Here is a 24,516-nt window from a genome sequence, read left to right as displayed (position 1 = left end):
CGTTTCTCTCCAACGACGTTTCAGATTCCCGTCACGACGATCGTCCCGCGACGACGTTGTCCGAATTAGAGAACGGTACCATCGAAATTAGCAAGGCTAAGAACCGTGGCCCGGCTATATTCGGCGCATCGCGATGAACCAAATCGCTAATAGCGACATGGAGCAATTATTTCGGCCGGTTTGTTTCGTGCACACCAGGTATTAACCCCGTTTTCACCAAAAGGGTTGGGGCGGTTCACTCGCGTGCCTCCATCCTGTCCCGTTTCTACCATTTTCAACGTCGTCGTGGACGATTTAGAGGCGCATCGCATGCACCCGCGATTTTCTAGAGCGAGAGACGGTTTTAACGAGTCCGTGAAAAGGTTCGGCATAACAAACATCGGATTATATTTTACGTTGTGCAGAAAAATCACTGGTTATTACCGGCTAAATTTCGTGTTCGTAACGAATATAACGGTCTGTTGCGCTATAGTAATACCCCGTAGGATAACGCACGGTAGCGGGAGTCAGAATTCGGAGAGCATCGAGTGTTGGAACTTTTGCGAGAGAAAATTCGAGTATAGAAACATTGTATCGTTCTGTAAATATATATAGAATTACTATATGTAATCTTTTAATGCTTTTCTGTTTCAATATATTCCAATTTTTAGTAACACAATTTTTTAATTAATTTATTAAATTCACTTGCTAAGTAGTACTCAGCAATTATTAGGTTACGCAGGAATGAATTTTTCACAGTCCACAACTACTTTCGTTATAAAATTCATTTCCATCACACGTTTCAACGCTATCGCCACAAATCTGAATTAAACCTCTCAGCTATTCAATTTCCACAAACGCCCACGTCCCTATTATCAACTCCCGAGAAAATAAACAGGTTAGATGGATAAGAGGAAAAAAATCTGGCTGAAAAACGAGTCAGACACGCGAGTCTGTACGTTTCTTCTGCATCGGTATAGTGTCAGACACGCGAGTCTCTATGGCGATTCCACGAAGATATTTCCTTCGGTTTCTCTTCTCTCGTACATCCAGTAAGTGCATTCAGGGGTGGAAAATTATCGTCGGTATTTCCGAGAAGTGAAAAACCCTCGCTCCGGTACGCGAATAACCAAGGAACGATCGAAAGGCACTGTATTAGCGCGAGATTGCCCCTTTTCTTCGTGTTGCACGCATCAGTTCTTCTCCCTGGTGGATCACCGTATTTAATAACCACGACTCCAGCCGAGGTATTAATCATAGAAAACGTCACCGGTTACATTTATGGTACCTATGCACCGCGTTGATACCGTCATTACGCAGTTATCGCGATTATGCAGATAATAGAGAGCAATTTGTCTTATTACGCGTTGCATCCGTTGCAAACATCTCGCGGCTTCTTCCTTGTTCGTTCGCGATTGTTCGTTTCTTAACGAGGCTGGTTACGCTGTTGGGAACCGCGGTGCTTCGTAATTCTGAGATCTATATACAATCGATCGTTAGTTAGGTATGCTCTCGAGAAGGGTTAGAACGCCTTCGTGACACGACTGCACCTGCATTTGCCTCAGACGATGAAGACTCCTACGTAGCTTCGGCTGACATTTCCTGGAATCTGAGTGGGTGATCCGTGTATAGAAACGGGATCTCGGTTTCTGCGAGATTTAGGACACCGGCTAGAACTATTGTTGCGTTCTTCGAATATTTCACGTGTTCGGTGTCGCGAGGAAATTGGAAATTTTTTTTTTTTTTTATTGGGTGATTAAGGTCACATGCACCTTCTGAGGTTATTAGTGACCACAGTGAGTTTATTCAGTGGTGCAGTCTATAGTAGGTGGTATAAACCAATATCTTTCAAGAAGTTTTTAGCTCTTTTACTTGAATCTTCTTTTTGAAGCACGGTCAGTGAATTCGGCAAGTTATGTTGGATCCTTTTCATATTGTACTTTGGGCAGGTTATCAGGATGTGATCGATGGTGTTTTGCATCCCGCAGATATCACAGTTGTTTGGTTCCTTTTTGGTGATGAGATGGGAGTGTGACCAACTTTGGGCAGGTTATCAGGATGTGATCGATGGAGTTTTGTATCCCGCAGATATCACAGTTGTTTTGTTCCTTTTTGGTGATGAGATGGGAGTGTGACCAGTTTGTGTGACCTATTCTTATTCTTGTTGGCTTTACTTGATCTTTCCTGTTCAGTAGCCAAGCCGGGCTGGCATCGTTTATACTATTTCTGATTATTCGGTCTTGAATTTTTCCACTCTTCATTCCATGATTCTATTGTCGCTTTAATGAGGTAATTTTGAAGGTCTTGATATAGTATTGGGACATCGTCGGAGATTTGAAACAAAGTTAAACCGTCGGATTAAAATACTTAATTATGGAAAAATATCGATGAAAGTTGAATTTTTGCCGCAAGGAATGACTTTTCCTTTAACGAAAGTGTTCTCAGATCTGATTTTCGTCGAAAATTTCGCAACACCAGGATGAATAGGCAACGTTCATTTGCGACACAGCTGTTTTTAATTCCAACCGGTTACGTTCCAATTCAACCAACAAGAGTTTCAATGGCAGAGTTATGCTTCATTTTACAAGAGGCGAATTATAATCTAACCAAATATATACTTCAACTGATGCAATTAACTAGCAATTATCAGATCGTCGAGATTATACTTCATCCAGCTTAACTATCGGGTGTCGTTGACGACGATTTGTAACATAGTGTAGTAATCACCGGTACGTTATTCCGATACCAATTAGCGTAGCGGAAGAAAGATGAAATATTGGACGATGAGGCACTCTGACAATTTAATAATTATAACTGCCATCTATCGACTTGGATGAAATGTAGATGCTTGAAATTTAACTACTTGCCGATTGAATTTTCATGTCCAACAGGTAATTCTCGTCCAATTTCAATCTTCGAACTACCACTAGCTTCTTCCACCAATCTCCATCTAGATGCGAAAATAATTCCATCGCGTATAGGTGCAAAATTTATTCCTCAAATCTTAATTAATCGCACCTTTTCTCCACATTCCTCTCTTACACCACAAATCTCCAAGCTCGAAAGCAAAAATCACAGACAGGCGCAAAGTTTGTTCCTCTGCCTGCTCGTTGTCACCGACCCTCCCGAAAATCCTCACAAGTGGAAAGCAGATGGAAAATCACGTCTCTTGTTCGAGAAAAGAGAGTGGTTCCGGTGTGCAGTTCAAGGTGTGATTCGTTTCCACCGAATCCTCGCGAGCGTCTTTTCACGCGACAGAGAGAGAGAGAGAGAGAGAGAGAGAGAGAGAGAGAGAGAGAGAATCTCCGCAAAAGCCCAATGAATGCACCGATCCGCAGTGCTGCACCTGCATCTGAGGGGGCGCCCTTTTGTGCTTGCAGCGTGTGCAACACACCCTCGTGTGGGTGCCACAGTCCGGCTCGTCTTCGACCTCCCCTCGCTCCCTTCGCCCTCTCTTTTTCCCCACACAAGCACTCGAAAAACCAGCGGCGCGTCCTCTCGAGCCGCAACGCGAACAATGCTCCTCTTGCGATTTAAATTTAGATAATCTCACCTGCACGGAACCACCGAGGCCTACCTGAGCCACACATCGCGAGGGCGTACACACACGCTTCCACTGAAAACACCGAATTCTCCGTTGGTTGGTTGTTGGTACAGGTTTTTCGTCCGTTCGAACGCAACGCAAAATTTCCACATTCACCCGTTGTAAATTTCCCTCTTTATTGGTACTTGCTTTTAACTGCACGGCTGGGTTAGGTTGGGATGCGGGGAATGAACTCCTCAGGTACGATTAGGGAACTTAAGCTTCGCGAAGTACAGCCTCTGCTACCACGCTGGGCTAGAGGAACTTCGCGTGATACTAACGTCTGTGGTTTAGGGGCTATTCAAGGTACGAGGCTCGTAATGAACTGGAGGGGAATGGAAGAGAGAGGGGTATTGGAAGTTGAGCGTGTGCTGTTCGCTTCTCTGTGTCTCTTGACCCTTTTGATAAGAACAGGGATTGTAATCAGTTAGGTTTATAGGTTGATGAGCGTGGAACGTTTGATGTCTATCGTTTGAGTACGATTTTAACGAGAGAAACAGGAATACTGTCGTATATGGTAGAATGTTAAAAAAATTTTTACATATTTCGACGTTGCTTTTAAGAAGCTTCAAGTGCTTGAAGAGGCCAAGTGGAAATTTTACGTTATACAAGGTTTTCACGTGTGTGTTGCTGGATAGGGTTAATGCAAATGCAGTTGGAAAAGGGTTAGCATCCTCCGCATTCATGCAGAGGTGATTCGATGGATCATGTTAGATACTACAGCGAACAGGGAGAGTAACGACTGCGTCAGAGATGAACAGCGAGGAACAACAGCAACCTGGCCGTACTGATAACGGCCAGTTCCTCGCTCCAGGATCCTCACGAACGGTTCGACCGACTTTCGTGCAGTACTGGCTCATCTCTCCTTGTATCTATGTTCGGTTTCTCCCTCCAGGATCGGCGTACAATCGTGTCCGTGGTACACGGTTCGCATAGCGCCGGAGATATCGTCTGGACGTTGCTTTTTTGCTCGAAATAGGCTTAATGGGGTCCTGGTTAGCACGCAGTAGCCCTTTTCAATTCCACTGAGTTTAATTTAAAAATTTTTATACCCAGGTTCATTTAAAGTTTAAAGGGCCAAAAGTGTGGCTGAGCTTCGGTGCTCGTTCAGACGCCTAAGTAATTCATTTCTCCACTCAAAAATAAATAAAATTCTAAATTTGGTATTAAATTTAACAAGAATCTTTGCTTCTGAAAAGTTCAAAATTTATTACACATGAGAATCAATCTGACTGACGTCAGATTTTACGCTCTTTCTTTAAATATTCCTGACGATCAGCCATAAATCTCTCTCTCTCTCTCTCTCTGTGCAAGGTGTAACACGAACGCTAACTAATGACAGTAATTAATTCCTCGTACCGAGAATTATGCTTCATACCTATCCATATTCGTTTCGAAAACATCGTGGCAAGATGATTAGAGATCTAATCGAAAGGTCGGTGCGAATTAATTACCGGCGTCGTTATACTGGACGCGGTTCAAGTTGAGATATTTAATCGACTGTCAAGCCTCCACTGACACGAGCCGTCCGCTTTAACTTATCTCACAAAGGATTAAAATAGACACGTGAAATTTACGAGACTCTCGAACGGCCCGCTTTATAGAAATATTCGAACACGCTCGGAGAATCATCGGACGTGCACACAACACGCGCGAATTATGAGACAGGGAACGAGGAACGCGAGTCGAACAACGCGATGTATCGTTTACCAGCATCTCTTCAAGTCATCGCGGCTGCACACACACTACCACCCTTCTCTCTTCTCTCTCCTCTCGCCTATTTCACCCAGGCATGTATCCAAGATTCACGGAATAACCTATTCGATTGCCATATACGACATCCCGGAACCGTGCGAACTTACAAGCGTATAAGGAGATTTGTTTTATTGCTGACCAAGTGCGTGAGGGTAGAAACGGCTCGATTGGACGTTCCTCTTGGGCTAAGTCGATGCGAAAATACGACCTCGAACAATCGTCGCACGATTAAACGTGGATTCCACGAAGAGGAACATACGTGGTACTTTTGCATAGAAATTTTCTTGTACCTTGCTGCGAAATTATTTGAGAAATCGAACATGGGGATTCGTGCCTTTTTCTCACCCGGTGCGTTCCAAGAATTTTGTCATTTTTGGGTACGGTAGAGAGCAAAATTTTTGCTTCGAATGAGAGAATTTTCTCGCTTTTCACTGGGAAGTTCTTTGAATAATTAAACGGGGAAGATTCGTATCCGATGCGTTCCAAGGATTTTGTCATTTTTTTATACGATCCAAAGCAAAATTTTTAGTTCCAACGAGAGGATTTTCTCTCTTTTCACACTGGGATTTTTTGAATAATTAAATGGGGACGATTCGTACCTTTTTCTCACCCGGTACGTTTCAAGAATTTTTGCAAGAGAATATTACATATTTTTATGAATTTACTTTATTTCCAAATTTTAGCCGAAGGATACTCTATTGCTCTGTCTCAAATTGCTGCAGAATTATCTAAAAAGAAGAGACACGAAGTATTCAACCTTCTTCACCGCTACATCGACTATATCTTCGCGTTGGACGTATAAACGATTCGACAACCGTGAAAATCAAGCGTGAAGGCATTTCACTTTTTTTTTCATCGACACATTGGCCAACTCTTTGTCTGGAGTGGACAGTAATTCTATTCCGAAGCGTACTCTTAATGGTTCTACTTCTGAAACTGTTCGAACTTCTGCGTATCCTCCGCGGTCGGTTCCGTTAATTTCGCAAAAACCACCGTGTCGAGCCACGTCTGTGTTTCGTAATAACCGTTCTCGTAGCTCGGAGCCTGGCAAATCTCTGCTCTCGAAGGAAGGGAACACGCGTGTTTCTACACGCTCGGCCAGGAAATGGCCGGTCGCCGTGCGAAAATCTGATATCGGTAAATTGGGTTTTAACCGAGCCTATGCGAGCCTACGTAAATTATACGGTAAAAGGCTGAGAGATAAGGGCTGCGCCCGCCCCTGGACGCGTCCCACGTGATCCTCGACTATCGATAGAAGGCCTCTCGAGGAGTTGTGAGAAAAATTCGTTCCACCTAGCACATCGAAAAATTATTTTTATCGTGTATTCGCCACATGCTGCGTGTGTTTTTTCGGAGAATTTTTAATTAACGCTGAAATAACTGATATCCCGTCCTTTTGTTCCTTCCGTGTTCAACAGAATGTGGAAAAATATTTTCGTGCGATTGTAATGAAATTTTTCATCATGAAAATTGCTGTGCACCCTCGTTGTTCGACGTGATGATTCGTGGAATAATTTCTGATACCTGGAATCACTCTTCTTTTTTTTTTAATTTAGAACCACTATAGTTAGGCTCAATGTTGTGTCTATTTTATTATAGTGGAAAACGTAAAAAAATTCCCCTTTTGGTCTTTTTAAAGATCATTCCACAGTCACTGACATTAAGTAAATACTTAGTAAATATTAAGGCGAGTTCAATGGCCCATGACATGATCACCACAAAACGATCTTAGATAGTAGACAAAAAGTTTCAAAGATTATTTTGGAATAGTCCTCCAACTCTTACTCATTTTTTCTTATTTCCAACGAAAAATAATTTAGATATCCGTTATAAGCGACACACCCAGTGTATCGCAAACAATTTTCACACAAGCTCCAACAGCGTAGCTACTTATCTAATAAAGAACGCAGTGTACACAGCAGATAAAAAGATTACAGATATAAAACGAAACAGTGCAATATCCTAAGAAGATTTCATACGACGAACCATCAATGCCCAGTTTCATAGTAGAAGCGATCAAAGTGATCGAATAATGGCGCACGTAGGAAAAGCAAACCGCTCACGGTTCAGCGACTCTTCGAGCCTCCAGCCGGCGGACTTTCGAGGAACACGCGTGCAACCACGAGCGAGCCGCTAATTATCGAGAGTGTTTCCACAACTGGAAAACACACCCTTTTCTCTGTCCAACAGGAATTCGTCGAAGTTAGCTGTACATATACGTACACACAAAACGAACGCGATCCCTGAATCTATTTCGAACGCACGTTAAACTTGGTAATTCTCGATCGGAAAGAGGGATCTTCCGTATCGTGACGCCGCCGATTGAAAATTCGCTTTAAATGGCTGCTACTCTAACGTATACTTACGCACTGTACACTGTCGTTTCTTATTTCTCATCCGTTTTTTTTGCCTTCGAGAAGGTTTTATTGCGCGTGAGACGAGGTTAGAGTACGGGTCGCGTGATATCTATTTGTGAGAATCCGCGAGTAGGATCTGGAGAGGTGTCGAGATCGGCTAATAAGTCGTGAGCGGTGTGTTCGACGCGATTTGCATAGGCAGATCTGCTTGAGGAACACGGAGAAATCCACGGGACGTCGATCACGGTGAACCGGTGTCCGCACGATCCATTAAGATCGATCTGATATTCTATTAAGATATCGGGCGACACGAACGACGCTTAATCTGCTGCAATGGGAACAACGCTATCGATCAATTGGGAAAGAAGGGACTTTTAAGGATTCCCGGCTATTGCTATTGTGATGTGTTAACCACTTGGATTCTTTCCTGTCGCGGCTTGTACAACTACTTGTTTGACGAGTTGCAATTCATTTGTGATAATGGATCGGGCTTTTTAACTAGACGTCCCGGAGAATTTAATCGAGATCCATTGTTTGATCGTTGGAAATTAATACTGCTACTTAAACTTTCTCGGAGAAACGACGGAACGAACGTGGAAAGTGTTTTATCTCGATACTTCAGTTTTCGTTTGCACATATTTCGCATTCTGCTCGATGCTGCTCTGAGAAAAATTATGCGACTGAAAACTATCAGCGTCGAAAGAGAAATGAAAAATTCCATCACTGGAAAATGTCACGTGCTGTCAGTGTTAACCCTTATGTCAATAACCGGATACCCTTTTGCATAATTCTCACTTAAAATATTTGATCTTCCAGGTGAAAGATTGAAATATCCGGCCAGATCGTTATTTCGCACATTTCCTGTCCGTGTTTGCCTCAAGTTTCGAATTTTCTTATCAGAAAACTACTAAAATTTCAAGGTAAGGGTTAAAATAGAAATTTTCAATTTCACAAAGTGTTCGTCAATCGTGAAACAATGGAATTCATCGATATTTCGATCGGGGACACGAAGAAAGTTAGCGTTGCTATTTTTAACAGAACTTTCTTTGTGTTCACGCACGTCGATTCCGTAAATAAAGAAATGCATCGGGTGCAACGTTTACACGTCGAAGATTTCCCAGTGAACAGGCTCGAGTAAGGTGCGCCGCCGAATGTTTCCCCAGCTCGTTCTCACTTTCAACACTTGGAGCGTCGATCCAAGACCTCCGGTTATCCTACGCCAAATCTATTCTATACCTGGTGCGGTTCTCGACGCGTGTGTGGCCTTATCATTATACCCAACGGCAGGCAAAGGGCGCCGTAAAGTGAAAAAACAGCGTGTAAAGATGCTGTCGAAACCCTCCTCCGCAATGGCATTCGACTGGAAGAATTCTCCTCTGGAGAACCATTACAAATACGGCAGAAGGGTATCCGAAATAAGAGAAGAAGAAACACAAAGGGTGTGCCTTTCGGTATTTTTTAACAACGCGAGCAAACAAATTGAGAGAAACTTTCTTAACAGTCGAAGCACTGTTAAATGGACAATATGAGAAGTCTGAGAGAATTTCTGTCGTACAAAAAGCCTAGGCCTTGAAAAGAACCGCTTGAAACGCAGTCAAATTTCCAAGAGTATCCTAAATCACTGTTAAACGGAAAATTGGGAAATAAGAGAGATCTGAGGAGATTTCCAAGAGTATCTAAAATCACTGTTGAACGGAAAATTGGGAAATAAGAGAGGTCTGAGGAAATTTCTGTCGTACAAAAAGCCTAGATCCTGAAAAGGACCACTTGAAATACAGTCAAATTTCCAAGAGTATCCTAAATCACTGTTACACGGAAAATTGGGAAATAAGAGAGATCTGAGGAAATTTCTGCGATACGAAGCTTCCAAGCTTCGACCACCAATTTTCACCTTGGAGACACTCGTGTAAAACGCGAGTTGCACTAAACGTTCGCGAATTCGGAGAAGAATGTCGCGGAGGAGATTGCTCCGTGTACGCGGAGGCATTAAGGAGATCTCAGGGTCAGCCTCGTTTCTTCAAATGGAATGCCGCGGTTTTTTACCGCGCAGGGTGAAAGCCACTTTTCAGAGGAGTTCAGTGCCCCGTGGCGCAAGGACATCCAAGGCCATCCAAGATCTCCAGTCTAACTCCTTGGCAATCTCCACGGTGCATCTCTCATATCTCTCGTATCTCAATTCCCTAGTCCAATTCTACCGCTGCTTCGAAAAATTCGATAGTACGGTTAAAAAGAGTTAGATTTTTTCACTTCCAAACCAGGAAGAACTCGCTTTCTCTGTGTATCTGAAGTTTTGATCTATTATTATCTCCCAAGTGCTATCAATTTCAATCACTTCTCATTACCATCTCCAGCTGAAAATAAGTAAAAACTTGCAAGTGATAGATCAAATCGAGGAGAATACGAAACGAACAGTGTCCATTGATTTCGCCATCTTTCTAATACATTCCGAGTGCTCGTACAAAGAGTAATAGATGAGAGAGGGTACGTGTAGTACTTTCCAATCGAGTTCAAGAGATTACAGCAAGTACTTCACCTAGAAACACGGACCACACTGTAAGAATCGACCTATACGGGCTACGTTTATCGTTCAAATCAGCAAGATCAATAGCAAAGCTATTGTGGTACATTGTTTTTGCCGGAACAATCGAGGCAATATACCGTTGCCTTGGCTACGCCTCACGTTCACTTCCTGTCTCCTCGTAACGCCTTTAATAAAGACGTCGTCGAATCGATTATGGAGACACTACGAAGGTCCTGCGTAATCTCGGAACTGAAATCGGTGATGTACGGTTTAGGAAACCAATACGATATGAGGAATCGAGTAACGTCAGTAACAGAAGAAAGAACGCGACTGATGCTGTGACATTTCGAACGGTGGTCTAAGTATGAAGGATGATTGCTATAAATTCATAAAAATCACAAATAAGCTATTCTCTCTTCCTTAAATCGCTAAAGTTTTCATTTTTCGATTCATAAAGATCACAAATAATCAGCTCTCCCTTACTTAGGCCACGAAATTTTTCATTTTTCGACTCAAAAATCACAAATAATCAACTCTCCCCTATTTAAACCGTGAAAATTTTCATTTTTCGATTCATAAAGATCACAAATGATCGGCTCTCCCTTCCTTAGGCCACGAAATTTTTCATTTTTCGACTCAAAAATCACAAATAATCAACTCTCCTCTACTTAGACCGTGAAATTTTTCATTCTGCGATTTATAAAGATCACAAATGATCGGCTCTCCCTTCCTTAGGCCACGAAATTTTTCATTTTTCGACTCAAAAATCACAAATAATCAACTCTCCCCTATTTAAACCGTGAAATTTTTCATTTTTCGATTCATAAAGATCACAAATGATCGGCTCTCCCTTCCTTAGGCCACGAAATTTTTCATTTTTCGACTCAAAAATCACAAATAATCAACTCTCCTCTACTTAAACCGTGAAATTTTTCATTTCCCGCCTCATAAAAATGGTAAATAACCAACTCTCCCCTGCGTAAACCACGAAACATCTCGCAAAATTCACTCTTCATTTCTCGATTCGTAAAGATCGCAAGTAAAGCAACTCTCCCCTACTTAGTCCACGAAACTTTTGAAAACGACCCTCGTCCATACGAGCAGCTTCCCCTTTTGGTCTTGTATTATCGGCAGGCGAGATGCACGCCCTGGGCCAACGCTCGTGAGCAACGCGAGAAACGATCACGGACTAGTTTCTCGGACCTAATTAGCATCGAGCAAATTCAGGTCTAGTTTCACGCCCGTCGGACAACACTAGGGTCTTGAACGCGGCCTAAAGGTGAGGCTGGGCTAACGTATGCGCGCGTGACAAGATCCTCTTGCGAAGATAGCGAAGAAAATTTGTCGCCCGGCCTGCCAGCCCCGGTATTCTGGTCAGGGACACACCGCGCACAACCAGCCACGATAACGAAACCAGTTCTCTTTCTCTGTGGCCGGTACTGTGCCGGCGATCGACTCACTGGCTCTGGCCCGTCGCGGTTCACGGCTCGTAATTATTCCTAGTGCCCACCCTACGTAGCAAATCGACCATCCGCGTCTCAATGTGTCTACTTTCTTCCCTTCTTCGTTGCTTCATGCCCACTACACCGTTTCATTCGTTCTAAAGGGTGAGGGTTTTTTTGGGAGAGTAAATCAGGGTAAATTGACGAAACTCTTTCATTTCACCCTTTGACTCGTGGACACTCGAAAGGAAAATGGTCGCTGTATTTTGTATTTGTGGAATAAATTATAGATAAATATGAAATTTATATGTGGAGGCGATGATACCAATCAGTGACCGAATATCACCGAGTGCTTGTCTGTAGGTGTCGATAGCAGTGAAAGGGTTAAAAAGCAGTTGTACAATGCAATTACTGTTTGAAAATCAGCTTTCCCAAGTGTCATCCTCGATTGTACTTGTGTCGGAAAATTCGAATAAAAATTGAAATATCCGATACGAAAGGTAGGTCAGTACAGGTAAAATCTCGTACATTCCAATCCTCGCGGTCGACCAACGGGGGAGCAATATTTCCGCCATTATCCTCCACCAGCTTCTTCTTAAATATCCCACAAACTACTCTCCTCGGTATCTCCCACAAGTACAAACCCACTCAGCAAGAAGCAACCGTGAAAATAACAGGTCCTTAATTTTCGGGACGGCAAGAAAAAGCGAGCGACGAGCAAACCGGATGCCTCTCTCGCAAAAATTTCTTCTCTGCCCCCTGCAATTTGAACTCATTTCACCGAAGATGGATAGCTGTCTTTATCTCAGCGACGTTCTTCCTCGATTGATTAATTATCACCTTTTTTGCAAACATTACAAAGAGGATCCTTCTATCCCAACGAAAAGGCGAGAACACGCGCACACCACAGGCTGTCCATTGTACGAAAGTTCCTGTTGGTAACTAGAACCTTATTAGAGAGCCACGAGAACTCGGCATCGTGGAGAAATATCGCGATAATTAGCGGACGTTGTCACCGTGGCTAGGCTCGCCTCGCGAGTCTCCTTTTAACAGAGTAGACACGCCGTTTCACGGAAGTGGCGCTCGAGGAGGAGAACACCGTGGACAGGCGTGACGCGTGGCGAAATTTTTGGAAGGACGCCAGTCCCGTGCCGGATGTGGACGCGGCTTAAAGTCTGAGAAACCTGGCCGCTTTCAGGGAGCAACGTCCTATACCTTCTCGAATATGGTCGCGTACACGTAGAGAGAGGAGAGTCGAGGATGCACAGAGGAGAACAACAGTGGAGCGAGAGTAAGAAAGAAAGAGAATCGTTTGGTCGTGGTTAAAGGGAAGAAGACTCTCCTCGAAGGGCTCTCCTCCCAACAGGAGCCTGCTGCTGCTGTCTAACCATCGAAGGGTCGAACTGTCACGATCGTGAGAAGATTTTTGTCTTCGTTCGCGTTCCTCTCCGCTGCTCGTGATCTCTTTTCTTATGTACTACCTCCGGTGATCGACGACGAGCACCGGACATCGTGCAGAGAATTCGAATGCAGAGAACGGCATACCTGGTTTCATCGAACGCTTTCGCGAATAATCTTCCGACCAGATACGCCTCTCGCAGGATCTATGCGAGCTCTCGCCGGCTCAGATACCACGGTTCTCTGCAGTCTAATTTACAAGATCCTGTTCGCAGGACGCGATACGCGCCGCAGTTTAAGAGACGCTTGTCGCCGATAGCCTGTTGCAAGTTTACGTAAAGGTGGTGGGGGTTTTTTTTTTTAATTTTTTCGGTATTTTGTGGTGTAGAGAAAGTTGCTATTGGGATTGCTGACTGTTGTTCAGGTATCTCGGGGTGATTTGCATTTTGCGAAAATGTCAGGCAAAGGTAACAGGAATTTCTTATTTTTTTATTATTCCTTTTCCAATTTATTTTTCTGTTAAATTCTTCAATGGTAAATAACAGAATTGAAATGTCTGTCGTTGACATTTTTCGATTACGCGAAAGAAAGAAAGAAAGGAATTATTGTTTGGATAAGAATCGGGTAGAATGAAATTTGCGATAAAGCTTAAAGGTAGAAATATTTCTCGAGGCTTACCCGAATCCCTGTAATGCAAGGAACGTTCTCTCTCCAGCGTAATTTGCATGTCTCCCGAAATAGGTCCCTGTGGCCTGAAGGAAAGAAACCACGAAAGGCAAAGGGAATAAAACCAGGGAACACGTGAAACAGGTAAGAACGCGGTGATTGCTCTCGGCTAGTGGTTTCTTATCGCTAAAAAGAACCTTCTACCTAGATTGGTTATTAAATCGGGCATTAGGCGCGTAAAAGCGAGTAACAGCCCCGGCAAGCGTAATTTCGTCTAATGAATCCGGTGGACTTTCAGGTAATTCGGAGATAAGTATTCGGCAAAGTAGGTTAGAAAAGATAAAACCGCGAAGTCTGAAGTAAGAGAGAGGCTTTTAATCAGTTGGTGCAGAAGAGGTCGAAAGTCGTTTCTACGTGAATTACAAGTGTTCTTCAGCTCCTTGAACCCGCTCCTCCGTTAAAACTAGACATGCTTATATCCTCGTTGGAAACTACCGCTTTTCCTTACTTCTTCCAGACACTAATTTTCACACGAAACGAGAAGAACGTTTAATCGTCCGTCCGTTCTATCGTTTCCCGCTAATTAGAATTCTCGAAAATTCACGAAATTCCCAAACGAATCGACGTTCCAACCGGCTGTTACCAGAAGACTCTAACAGACCGCGAGAATTGAACGAGGACGGAGAGAAAGGTTTGTGCATTCTCCAGGTTTCCAATCGATCGACGTTTCGTCGAACGCTCGAAATCTCGTTGTTGCCGCGAAATCGATTCATCTCAGGACCGGCCTGGCATCGCTTTCAGCCGTGTAAAAAAGGTGTCTGTAAACAGCTGCATCTGATGATGAGAGGAAGCCTGCTGCTGCTGCTGCTGCTGCTCCTCTCCCTTTCGAAGGGAAATAAGCGGCGCTGAAACCTTACCGGCGATTCCATCGAGATAACTCTCGACCGCCTTCAGTGAAATCGCAAAAAGACCAATGTCCGAGATGTCTGTGGTATTCGTTCGCCCCCTGATCCATTTATATTAGCTCCGCCAACGTGTGATCGAAATTCACCTTTATCTTAAGAAAAATACCAAACCTATCCTTCTGTAATCATTTCGTAATTCAGGTAAAACACATACGTGGTGTCTCGAAAATAACGAAACTAGCTCGCTAAAAGTATCGATCAGCAACTCAACTATAAATCAAAGTAATCCCTTTGTCGACATTAACGAGACATTGTCCCTTTCGAATAATAGTTTCCTCGACGATCGCGTGACTTTTTCTCAAAGTTCAGCCTCTGATCGATAGATCCTGATTATCAGAGACGTCGTTAAAAAAGCATCGCAAAGGCAATTCTAGCGTACCAGGCTTCTCTGGACGCGCGATTGGTAATTGTATCGAGCCTCCTCTCGTCCATCAGGGATGCATCATCGCGACGCACATCCCCGGACGCTGTAACAATGCAAACAATCGACGCACCGTCGCGATTCATCTGCATTCAATCCGCCATAGGTTGCTGAATTATTGTTCTCCGATGATCGATCGTGGCTCTCGTGCCTGGACTAGCATGTTGCAACCGTTTTTGGTCGGATCAGGGAGCCTATCTCTCTCTCTCTCTCTCTTTATCTGTACGAGCTTCGCCCTCTCTGCAACTGGTCAAGATTCGCTTGGATAGCGGTTGAAGAGGGGAGAAGAGCACAATTGCGGGACTCGTCTGACGAGATCGTGTTGGATTAAACGTGATATATTTCGGTAACAGTTTCGTGGATTATAATAAAGAAGCTTGATCCGAATTGAACGACGAGGATCGCGAGATAAGTGCGTTTGTTACGTTTGAAAATTAGTATCTTCGGACCGAACGGCAGAAAATGGAGATAGTCACGGATAATATATTCGACGTTATCGGACGAGTTGATCTATCGATTCAGGGATCGAGAGAAGTCGTCTCTGAGAATTGAACAGAGAAATATTCTGTGGAAATCTGCGCGTTACCATATTCGTTGAGCTTGAGTGTCTTCGCTGGCGCGTAATTACGGCTGAAAGGGGGATCATAGCACTCGTGGCTTAAGATAGAGCGTCAGGTAGGTGTAGCGCGTGTTAGATCTGCCAGGAAGTTGTCTTATTGAGTTTAAACCGAGATCTGTTTGCTTTCATATTAATTAGAAATAGAATCTCGGCTGACATTTGTAATTTCTCCAGGCTTTTTGCTTAAACATTCGGTCAGCTTCCTCTGATAGAGGTTCTTCTTTGGGATTTCTGAGATTTCTAAAATTGGCACCGTTGCTTAGGAAATGCGTCAATTTTTCATCGTGATTTATTAAAATGTATACTATAACGGTGTTTTTTCTCGTGAAAATTCGGTCAATTTACCTAAAATTTCTAGAGTGCACGAACACGGTATCTCTGTTCGAATAAACGAAGAAGTAATTGAAGGGTATCGAGGTTTCCGACCCTCCAATATCAATTGAAAAAATGTATCCAGATGTGCCAATAATAAGTAAGGCTTCCACGTAGTAATTGCTTATGCAACGAGGATTTATCGCATCGAATGCACTTGACTCCAATTACGCGCAAGTGGAAGTCGCGTTTCAATTGAAGGTGGCCAGATTCTCTGGATTCGCAGGGTCACAGGTCGACGATTGCACACGGCCTCGGACTGTTACCTCTCGGAACCTCGCAGACCATTAAGAAGTCGCGACACTGCTCAAGAAGAACTCGCGGTGATAAATAATCCCTAAATAGGCCCGACGGCTACAAATCGACTGAATTATCGCGATCAAATGATGACTTGAAAAAATCGCGATCAAACGATACTTTGTTCACCTATTGTGTCTTTAGAGAGACGTGGAGAGACTGCAAAGTTCGTCATTTCAAAAATTTACTATCCTATTATCCCTATTATCTTGAGACGGATAGAGCGTTTTGCATTTCTCAATTAATATACACCGGGTGAGATAAAAAATTTCATATGATACACACCGATTTTGATGAAACTTTGCATATAGTTAGAGGAACCGAAAATATTCGACACGTATTTTTTTTTATTAGCGAAGAATCATATTTTCAGGGTGAAATCACTCTTGAAAGTCGGGTGCGCGAGAAGACACTCTCCAAGAAATAAATGTCCATCCTTACAAAGTTCTCAGTTTCTTCCATAGCAATGGAGTGAAAAGAGACATCAAAATTGGGGATAGGAAACATATTTTTTGAATTATCTCGAAAACTAGAGAATTCCATCACGTAAAGACTTTTGTTTGGAAGTTTGGCATCTTTAGATAATAAAATCGTCAATCGGCCGAAGTTCCTAGCAATTTCTTAACCGGTTCAAGAATCACACGACTGCTCCGCGAAGAAACATAGCCACCAGATTTCACCTACTATTCGTAGATCGAAGAGTACAGACACGAGGAGGGATGAAAAGTGGGGTGGCATAGAGGTACTCACCGGTACGATATCCAGCGTTGCTCAGATAGGTGGCGAACGAGTGAGGCTCGTGATCCCGTTGCCACTGGGGGCTGCTGCAGTTGTCGTTGTTCGTGAAGACCTCGTGATTGTGAACGTAACGGCCGGTCAGCAAGGAGCTCCTACTCGGGCAACACATAGGAGTGGTCACGTATGCGTGTCTCAGTTCGGCTCCCTCGTTCCTTATTCGCCTTAGGGTCCGTGGCATGAAGTTCAGCGAACCTGAGGGATTGGACCAACCGCAACACACGCTGATCAGAAGGAGCTTCGAAAAAGAGGCTCGCCTGGCCGAGGATTGAAAGATAGATAGGGGGATCTTTCGCTCCTCAGAGAGGGAGAGCGGATTGCATTTTCGGAGAAAGGATCGACCGTTCTCTCTCCTCTTCTCGATTGAATTTTTACTTTTAGCTTTATTTCGTTCGGAAGGTATAGAAGTAGAAGCTGTGTGTTTTGCCTCGCTTAGAGAATTTAGGTACGAGGTTTGCCTTCGATACCGTATAAATTCACCGTCAAAGGGTTAACGCGTTCGCCGAAACCGTCCTTTCAAACGAAATAATTTGCTGAATATTTACGAAACTTTGTCAATGTTATAAGAGTGAACACGTTAGCCGGCAATTTTTCAGCAATTATCTCTTTTTCAGAGGGGCGAAAGAAGCAGAGAAGAATAGAGTACAATAGAACGACTAACCGAGTTCCACATCCTGATCGTCCGTCAGGATCAGGACTATGTTTGGCTTCCTCTCTCTGGGCTGTTGATACGGCAGATAGGGTGAGTTCGACTGAGAATTGTAATTGTTGTTCCCGCCGTTGTAATTAGGCTTGTGAAGGGAACCACGACGTTGTCCGGCGTAAATGTCGTCAGCAGGGACGTTGGCGTCTGTACGCCTGGCATTGACACCCAACAATATCACCACCAAAAACTGCAGTAACTTCCTCATGCTGGTTGGCTGGCTGGATATAGTCGGTTGCACGCTCTTTCTCTCAATCGAGTGTCATATCATGGCGGTCTGTTGCTGTAACAAGCAAGGCGTGTCTTACGTTAATGAACAGTTTTGTTGGTGACGTTGATTGGATGGAATGTCGATAAGTCTTTTGTGTCGCCGACAGTGGGGCAGGGGAGTTAAGCTTGCGCTATATTGTTCCCTTGTCAATTAAACGTCAGGACGGCATCACTTAGCCCAGCGGTTTAGAATTTCGTGGCGAACCATTCGCGATATCTAACTCGAGCGCTCTGCAGTCTCTTTCGAAATTAAATTGCTCCAAGCCCACTTTCCTCGCTTCTGAAGTACCGTCACGAGCGCAAAAGTGATTTATCCGATAGTTTTTGGGGGCTTTCAAACGGAACACGCTCTGTTCGTCTTTCTCCGTTGAATTCTGTTGAAAAAGTCGAAGGAAAGTTCTGAAGAATTGGACACGGTTTATAAACTCGATAGCCTCGATTAATAAATTCGAACGAGAAAACCCCTTTGGGACGTGAGTAAAGCCTGCCCGGAGCTACGCCACACAGGAAGATCGCATGATCGGCAGCCGGATCGCTCCTGGCTTGGCATTCTTGCGCGACCGAAACGGATTGCATAACAGCTTAATGCCACGGGGCCGGCTATTATAGCAGGATATACGTGCTCGCTAATTATTGCCAATAACTCCGCGAGCTCGATCGTGCACCGTGCGAAACAATTAACGAACAACTTCAGTTACTTGCTGCTGGGTAGTTGCGACCACTTGCGCTCTGGAACGTAACCCTATCGAATAATACTCGAGCCAGCCGGACGTGATCCTCGTAGCTAAACAGTGGAAGTGGAAGTAGGAGTTGAGCAGGTATCGTTTCTCTCTTTCTCTCGCTCCATTATCCCTGTCTCTCCTCTCACTTTCTCATTCTCTTCCCATTCTCTCTTTCTCTCGCTCCATTATCTCTGTCTCTCCTCTCTCTTTCTCTCTCTCTCTCTCTGTCAGTTGAGAACGAAAGATGAAAGACGTAAAGAGAGAGAAAAAAAAGAAAGAGAAAAAGAACGAAGGCGACCTAACCGGGTACCGTGCAACCATAATCGGATAGTTGGGGTTTTATGGCAAACCTCCGTCGCATTCCTCCTCGGCAGACATCTCGCGAACGATCGACCGCCTCGTAAATAGTCGTTAGCACCTGAATTATCCCAGTCTCATTGACTGGATTATGGTGGACGCTTAAATCTACCTGTGTTTCTTACGCGCACAATGTAACTTGCACTGGACACTGGTTCAATGATTCTTCGCGATCCTAATGGATGGGTTGTCCGCTTGACGGATCTTCTATCTCGTAAAGACGTGGATCGAGTTCGATATCGAATCGTGTCTTTATCCGATTATCTCCTGAACAATCTCAGTTTTTCAAGTATTCTTCGATTGGAAATGTTTTTTAAAAGAACCTCTTAACACTTGCAACACGGAAATCTTTTTTTTTTTCCCCCACCGTATCTTCGTTGTTTATTCTTTCTTTTCAAGTACTCCACAGAACACGTTTCATAATGAACACAAACTTTTTTACACGCTTTGTATTCTCATGACATCACTCGTATTGAAAGAGTTAACTTAACAATCGACACGTAATTCGACGCTGCTCACTTCTATATTGAAAACACGGAACACCTGCGATTAATAATCACCGAATAAACATATTATCTCGCGATAATGCAACAGAAGAGTCATCTTCGATCAACATCACAACCCGATCTCGTCTATACGAAACTTTCCGACAGCGGAGAATTTCAACGCCGAGAGGTCCCTCGGCAAACTTTTCTGCCGGTTTTTCGAGCACGAACCGGGACGGACAAGTGGTGGAAGGTATTTCAGGAGCGTTTTAAAAGTGACCGCGATTCCAATCGAGCGGCGCGGAAGAATGGAAGGCAGGACGTTTTAGGGCAGGAAGTGGAATATGGATGCGGATAACTGAATGCCGGGCAAATTTACGATGCGGTTCGAACAGGTTCCCACGGACCCGTGGAAACGCTTCTCGAGGGACTTTTTCGCGGAGATCGCCGGTATTCGCGTCGCGATCTTTGCCTCTTCCCCTCACGCCGACCCATTTCCGGGGAAATGCGGTCTTTTATTAAATTTCTCGATACGTGCCGCTCTCTGTTCCCAATTTTAACGCCACGCGACGCGAATTCGAAACGATCCCGAAGGCTTGTTGTTGCAGCTGATAATTTTTCTTCCACTTGATCAAATTCTACCATTCTTAGTTGTACGGTGTTACCGGAAAGTGTAGATACTTGCGGTGAAATTTTTATTCAGAATTATCATTTTTTTTTTTTATTTTAGTATGAATTTAGCAAGAATTTTTAGTGCATTTGGTAAAGCTGAGTTCTTAATCTACTAGGCTTCAGGTATTACAAAGCAGTTTCAGTACTCTGATTAGCAATAACGTGTTAAGTGATAAAGGTTCGACAGAGATGCGAGGATTTCGTTGACTTCACGACGCTAATTTTCCAATTTATACAAATGCACAGTGATATTCTTTGATCGTAACACGTGCACGACCATGCAGCATCGCTACGGATCGCTAATTAGCGAACAGTCGCTTCTGAAGGCGGTTGGAAGGATGTCAGAAAGCGATGTCACGGTCGCTCGCGATCCGTTGCCTCGAATCCCGCATTAATTACCGCTAATTGATAATCACCTCGCCTCTCTACTGGCTGAAACAGCAGCAGGTAGGCAAGGCTGGATACTTCGAAGAAACAATATGTACCCTCTTTCTCTAACTCGCGCACGTTCTACGCGGGATTTGCCAAAAGGCAAGCACCACTGACGAACGATACCGCGCGTAATTTATCACGCGGTAATTGGCCACACGAACGTCGATTAATTTGCGGAAGTTCGAGGAAACCCAAGGGAACCAGCTCGTCGAACGCGTGAAGCGCAAAAAGGAGGAGGTCGAAGGTGGAAACTGACGGTCGGGGCATTCGATAAATCGCATAGCCAGCACGCGCTGGTCCGAATTGCCAGTTGATCTTCCTCCGTCAGCGTTACGTAGCTTCGAAAACGACTTCGCCGGTGAAATACTAACTCTTAGGTACAATGAACTCCCGTATATCGTTCGTTGTCTCGTGTTCAGACAACCAGTGCCCCATAGAGCAGCTAAGAATAGTAAAACAATAATCTCTCCGTTTGTTTCGCAACCGCGACAATTGAGTAACTGCATCGCCCGGCAGAAAGTCGCGACTGAAGTCGTTCTTACGAGATCGGGAAACTGGCCCCTGGAATTTAAAGGGAATCTGCGTGGTTCTAGTAGCTTCTCTATGGAGCATATGAAGTATCGAGACTTCAGATGCTGTAGGGGAAGTAAAATTGGGTTTCATCCCTGGGAAGAGAAGAATTAGATACCTTTTAACGAAAGTTATTCGTTTATTCCTTTATTAAGTATTCCTGAGAATATTACGAATGGGTAACTGGGTATTTTCCTAGGAAAATGAGCCCAAACACCATACCATTCGGACAACTATCAACCCGAAGCATTGTACCGGGTGTCCCACGATTTTCGAATCGGGCAAACAAAGTGCTCCGAATCGGGTCGTGTTTCGGCTCATTTTCATCGGAAGACACTCCCCTATTCGTTGATAATACTCTCACGAGTATTTAACAACAGATAGACCAATTTTTTCATCTATCCCCACTGTTCCTCGTATCTCACTTTGTTTAACAAGTTTACAACGCGATGACAACATCTGAACGCTGTTACACAAATCCCGGAAGCGCTTCATATCTAGAAGCAGCAATTAGCGTCAAGCTAATCCCCGCCTAACCACTCAGTCTCAATCACGCTCGTAAATAACCCAAGTTCACGTCGCCGAGCGATTCCAACGAGTCGAGCACGCTCATTTGCATTCGATTCGCGCGCACGCACACGCTCGTATTTAGACGCGTGTACACGTCGATCTTCCTCCTCGCGAGAACGTTTCCCTTCGCCAACGTAATTTACGCGTACACACGCGGGTACGTTGAAAGGTGGCGTGGGTGGTTGACTATCGACAGATGTACGCTATATACGGGCGAAGTAGTAGGTCGCAGGTAAAACGGATGTTACGTATTGGTTGGTTCGCGTGTAAACCTGCGACGCGACACGTTCCTCAGCGACACCGCCACGGAGTGTAGGTCGATCCCTCTGTAGGTCGTGGCTCGTCCCAGAGATCGAGACTGAATATTCATTCCGAGGCGGTTCCGCCGCGCGCGCGTGGGAAGCCCCACGAAATTTACGGGCAACTAAACGATCGTGCCGTTGATCACGATAACGATCAGCCAGCGAAAATCACACGTGCAAACGGATAATAAGAAGTCTAGATTCTCAAAGTGTCATAAAAATTGAGAAAAGTCTCGTTCGATCTTCGATATTCTACAGAGAGAGAGAGAGAGAGAGAGAAAGAGAAAATCACATTACATATTCTTGCGATGCAAAAATCGTGTGGGATGAGATAGTATAAAATTAGAGCCTGGCAGAGCTAATTCAATCCTGGACAGGAAATAATCGTGGTGCAAATGACAGACGTATATACAAATGGATTCGATGCGTCAAAAGGAGAAGAGACTATAGGGTCCCCAGCTACACGCGTACCATACGCGCGATAATCGAGACCGTTCACCGACTTGTTATTTGCCCCGACGAGCCGCGGCCAATTGCAAACCGCAGATGGTCTAATCCGCGTCTCGGCGTTACGAGGGCCGACTCTCCTTCCAGCCTATCATCAACCCGTCGATTGGGATTCTCCAGCGACGGGAATATCTCGTCCGCCTCGGATGTGGTGTTAACAGCTGGGAATCGTAATAACACCGTCCAGTCTTTCTACCACGGAACCACTTGCTAGAGAACCTATATACAGGGTGTTCTTTAGGTAACTGCTGATAAAACCGTGAAGGAGAATAACATTTTTCACAAGAGTCCTAGTTTTCGAGAAAATTGAATTTGAAGATAATTTTCTCAAATTTTCTAAATTGCAATCTCGACGTCCCAAAAATTCCCATTTAGAAAAATACAGAAATGTTAATCTAAAAAAAAAAGAAAAATAGTAAGCAGATCATTTTCAAGCCTTTCCTAAAAAGTGTGTCGGTACTTTTTAAGCTCCTTTACAATGCCTGATTATTCCAAATACTTTTCGTATCAGATTGTCTCCATCTCGATTGCGAATTCTCGCGTTTGTCCAATTGCAGACAGATCACAAACAGAGTATTGCATAAATGTTTCGCGGTCGCTGCTACCTAACCCTGACGTCACGTCCTGGCCAGAGAACAGTGGCAATGTAACGCGGGTTGAATTCAGCGCAATCAGATAATGCGACGGCGGCGTGCAGTCGCGCGTTTCGACTTTACGCAACGGCTATACAACCGTGCGTGTCCACCGAGGCCATAAGTGCATCTATTCCTCTCCAAGTTGACCAGTCAACACGGTGTAATCGTTAAACACACAGCACAGGGTAGCCAGTCTGTCGATCGGCCAAGCAGAAATTGCTTTGCACTTGGGTGACTGGTTAAAGGGACCAAATAACTGAAAAATGTTTTCTCAATTAGAAAAAATCTAGGACCTCTCCTGGAATTTTGTTTAATAGTCCTAAGTGCATCAGAAATTAATTCAAACATGAACCACGTAGGGAAAAAATGTGTCATTATTTTTAAAGCGCTCTTATCTAATACTGGAACAGTGAAACCCTTGAAAATTAGGGATTTCAGATTTCTTTCTTCAAATTAGACAAATTATTCAGATGCTTTGGTCCAAACAGAGAGATCATCAATTTATTTTGCATTGATCATTCTAATTTCGAAATTCTTTATACAGTCTTCATGTATATTCATCGAACATTCTTCAGTCTTATTCACTTGCAAATGCACTGTCCTCCTTAACACGTTCAGTGCGTCAGAAAAAAATCTGAGATTTATCAGTACTTTAAAGCGAAATTAACAAGTCACATTAAAAAAAATTAAAAATGCTAAATTCTCGTCCCTTTAAACCTCGTGTCCAAGAGTAATCTTTTCGCTTAATGGAAATTCCGCTTGCAGAAACGATCGTGTACCATCGGCGATCCACGCGCTAACGGTACATCAACCGCGAAAAAAAAATTAGCAACAATTCATAGGAACGAACAATCGAGGTATTTCTATTTGCCTCGGTGTTTCTCGAAGTCTTAAGTACAGTATTGAGTGGTGGCAGGCTCGTTTGAATATTCCTGTCCGATCTTGTTGCATGGCCAATGCGATGTAGAAATACTGGTTTCCGCGAATACTGTTCCGCGACTCGAATACATCAAAGTCCCACGTAGCCAGCTCGTTTCTCTTGCTTTAAACGAAGCTGAATAGAGAGACGAAGCTCGAAGAGATGAAGTCGTCGGACGATAGAAGAGGACGGAGAGAGTGAA

General features: G+C 44.0%; 1 protein-coding gene across 1 annotated transcript in view; it reads right to left on the bottom strand.

The window, feature by feature from the left end:
* LOC108572088 (extracellular sulfatase SULF-1 homolog) overlaps positions 1 to 24,516 on the bottom strand; it is a 107,085-nt gene that overhangs the window by 33,653 nt on the left and 48,916 nt on the right. The window contains exons 2-3 of the mRNA XM_017934279.1: positions 17,832 to 18,156; positions 17,126 to 17,365 (exon numbers count right to left, since the gene is read on the bottom strand). Of these exons, the coding sequence (XP_017789768.1) occupies positions 17,126 to 17,365; positions 17,832 to 18,081 (490 nt within the window). The 5' untranslated portion in view covers positions 18,082 to 18,156. The remainder of the gene's footprint in view (positions 1 to 17,125; positions 17,366 to 17,831; positions 18,157 to 24,516) is intronic.

Source organism: Habropoda laboriosa, unplaced genomic scaffold (assembly GCF_001263275.1).
Source record: "Habropoda laboriosa isolate 0110345459 unplaced genomic scaffold, ASM126327v1 scaffold67, whole genome shotgun sequence".
NCBI lineage: Eukaryota > Metazoa > Arthropoda > Insecta > Hymenoptera > Apidae > Habropoda > Habropoda laboriosa.
This window is presented reverse-complemented; position numbering and strand designations above follow the sequence as displayed.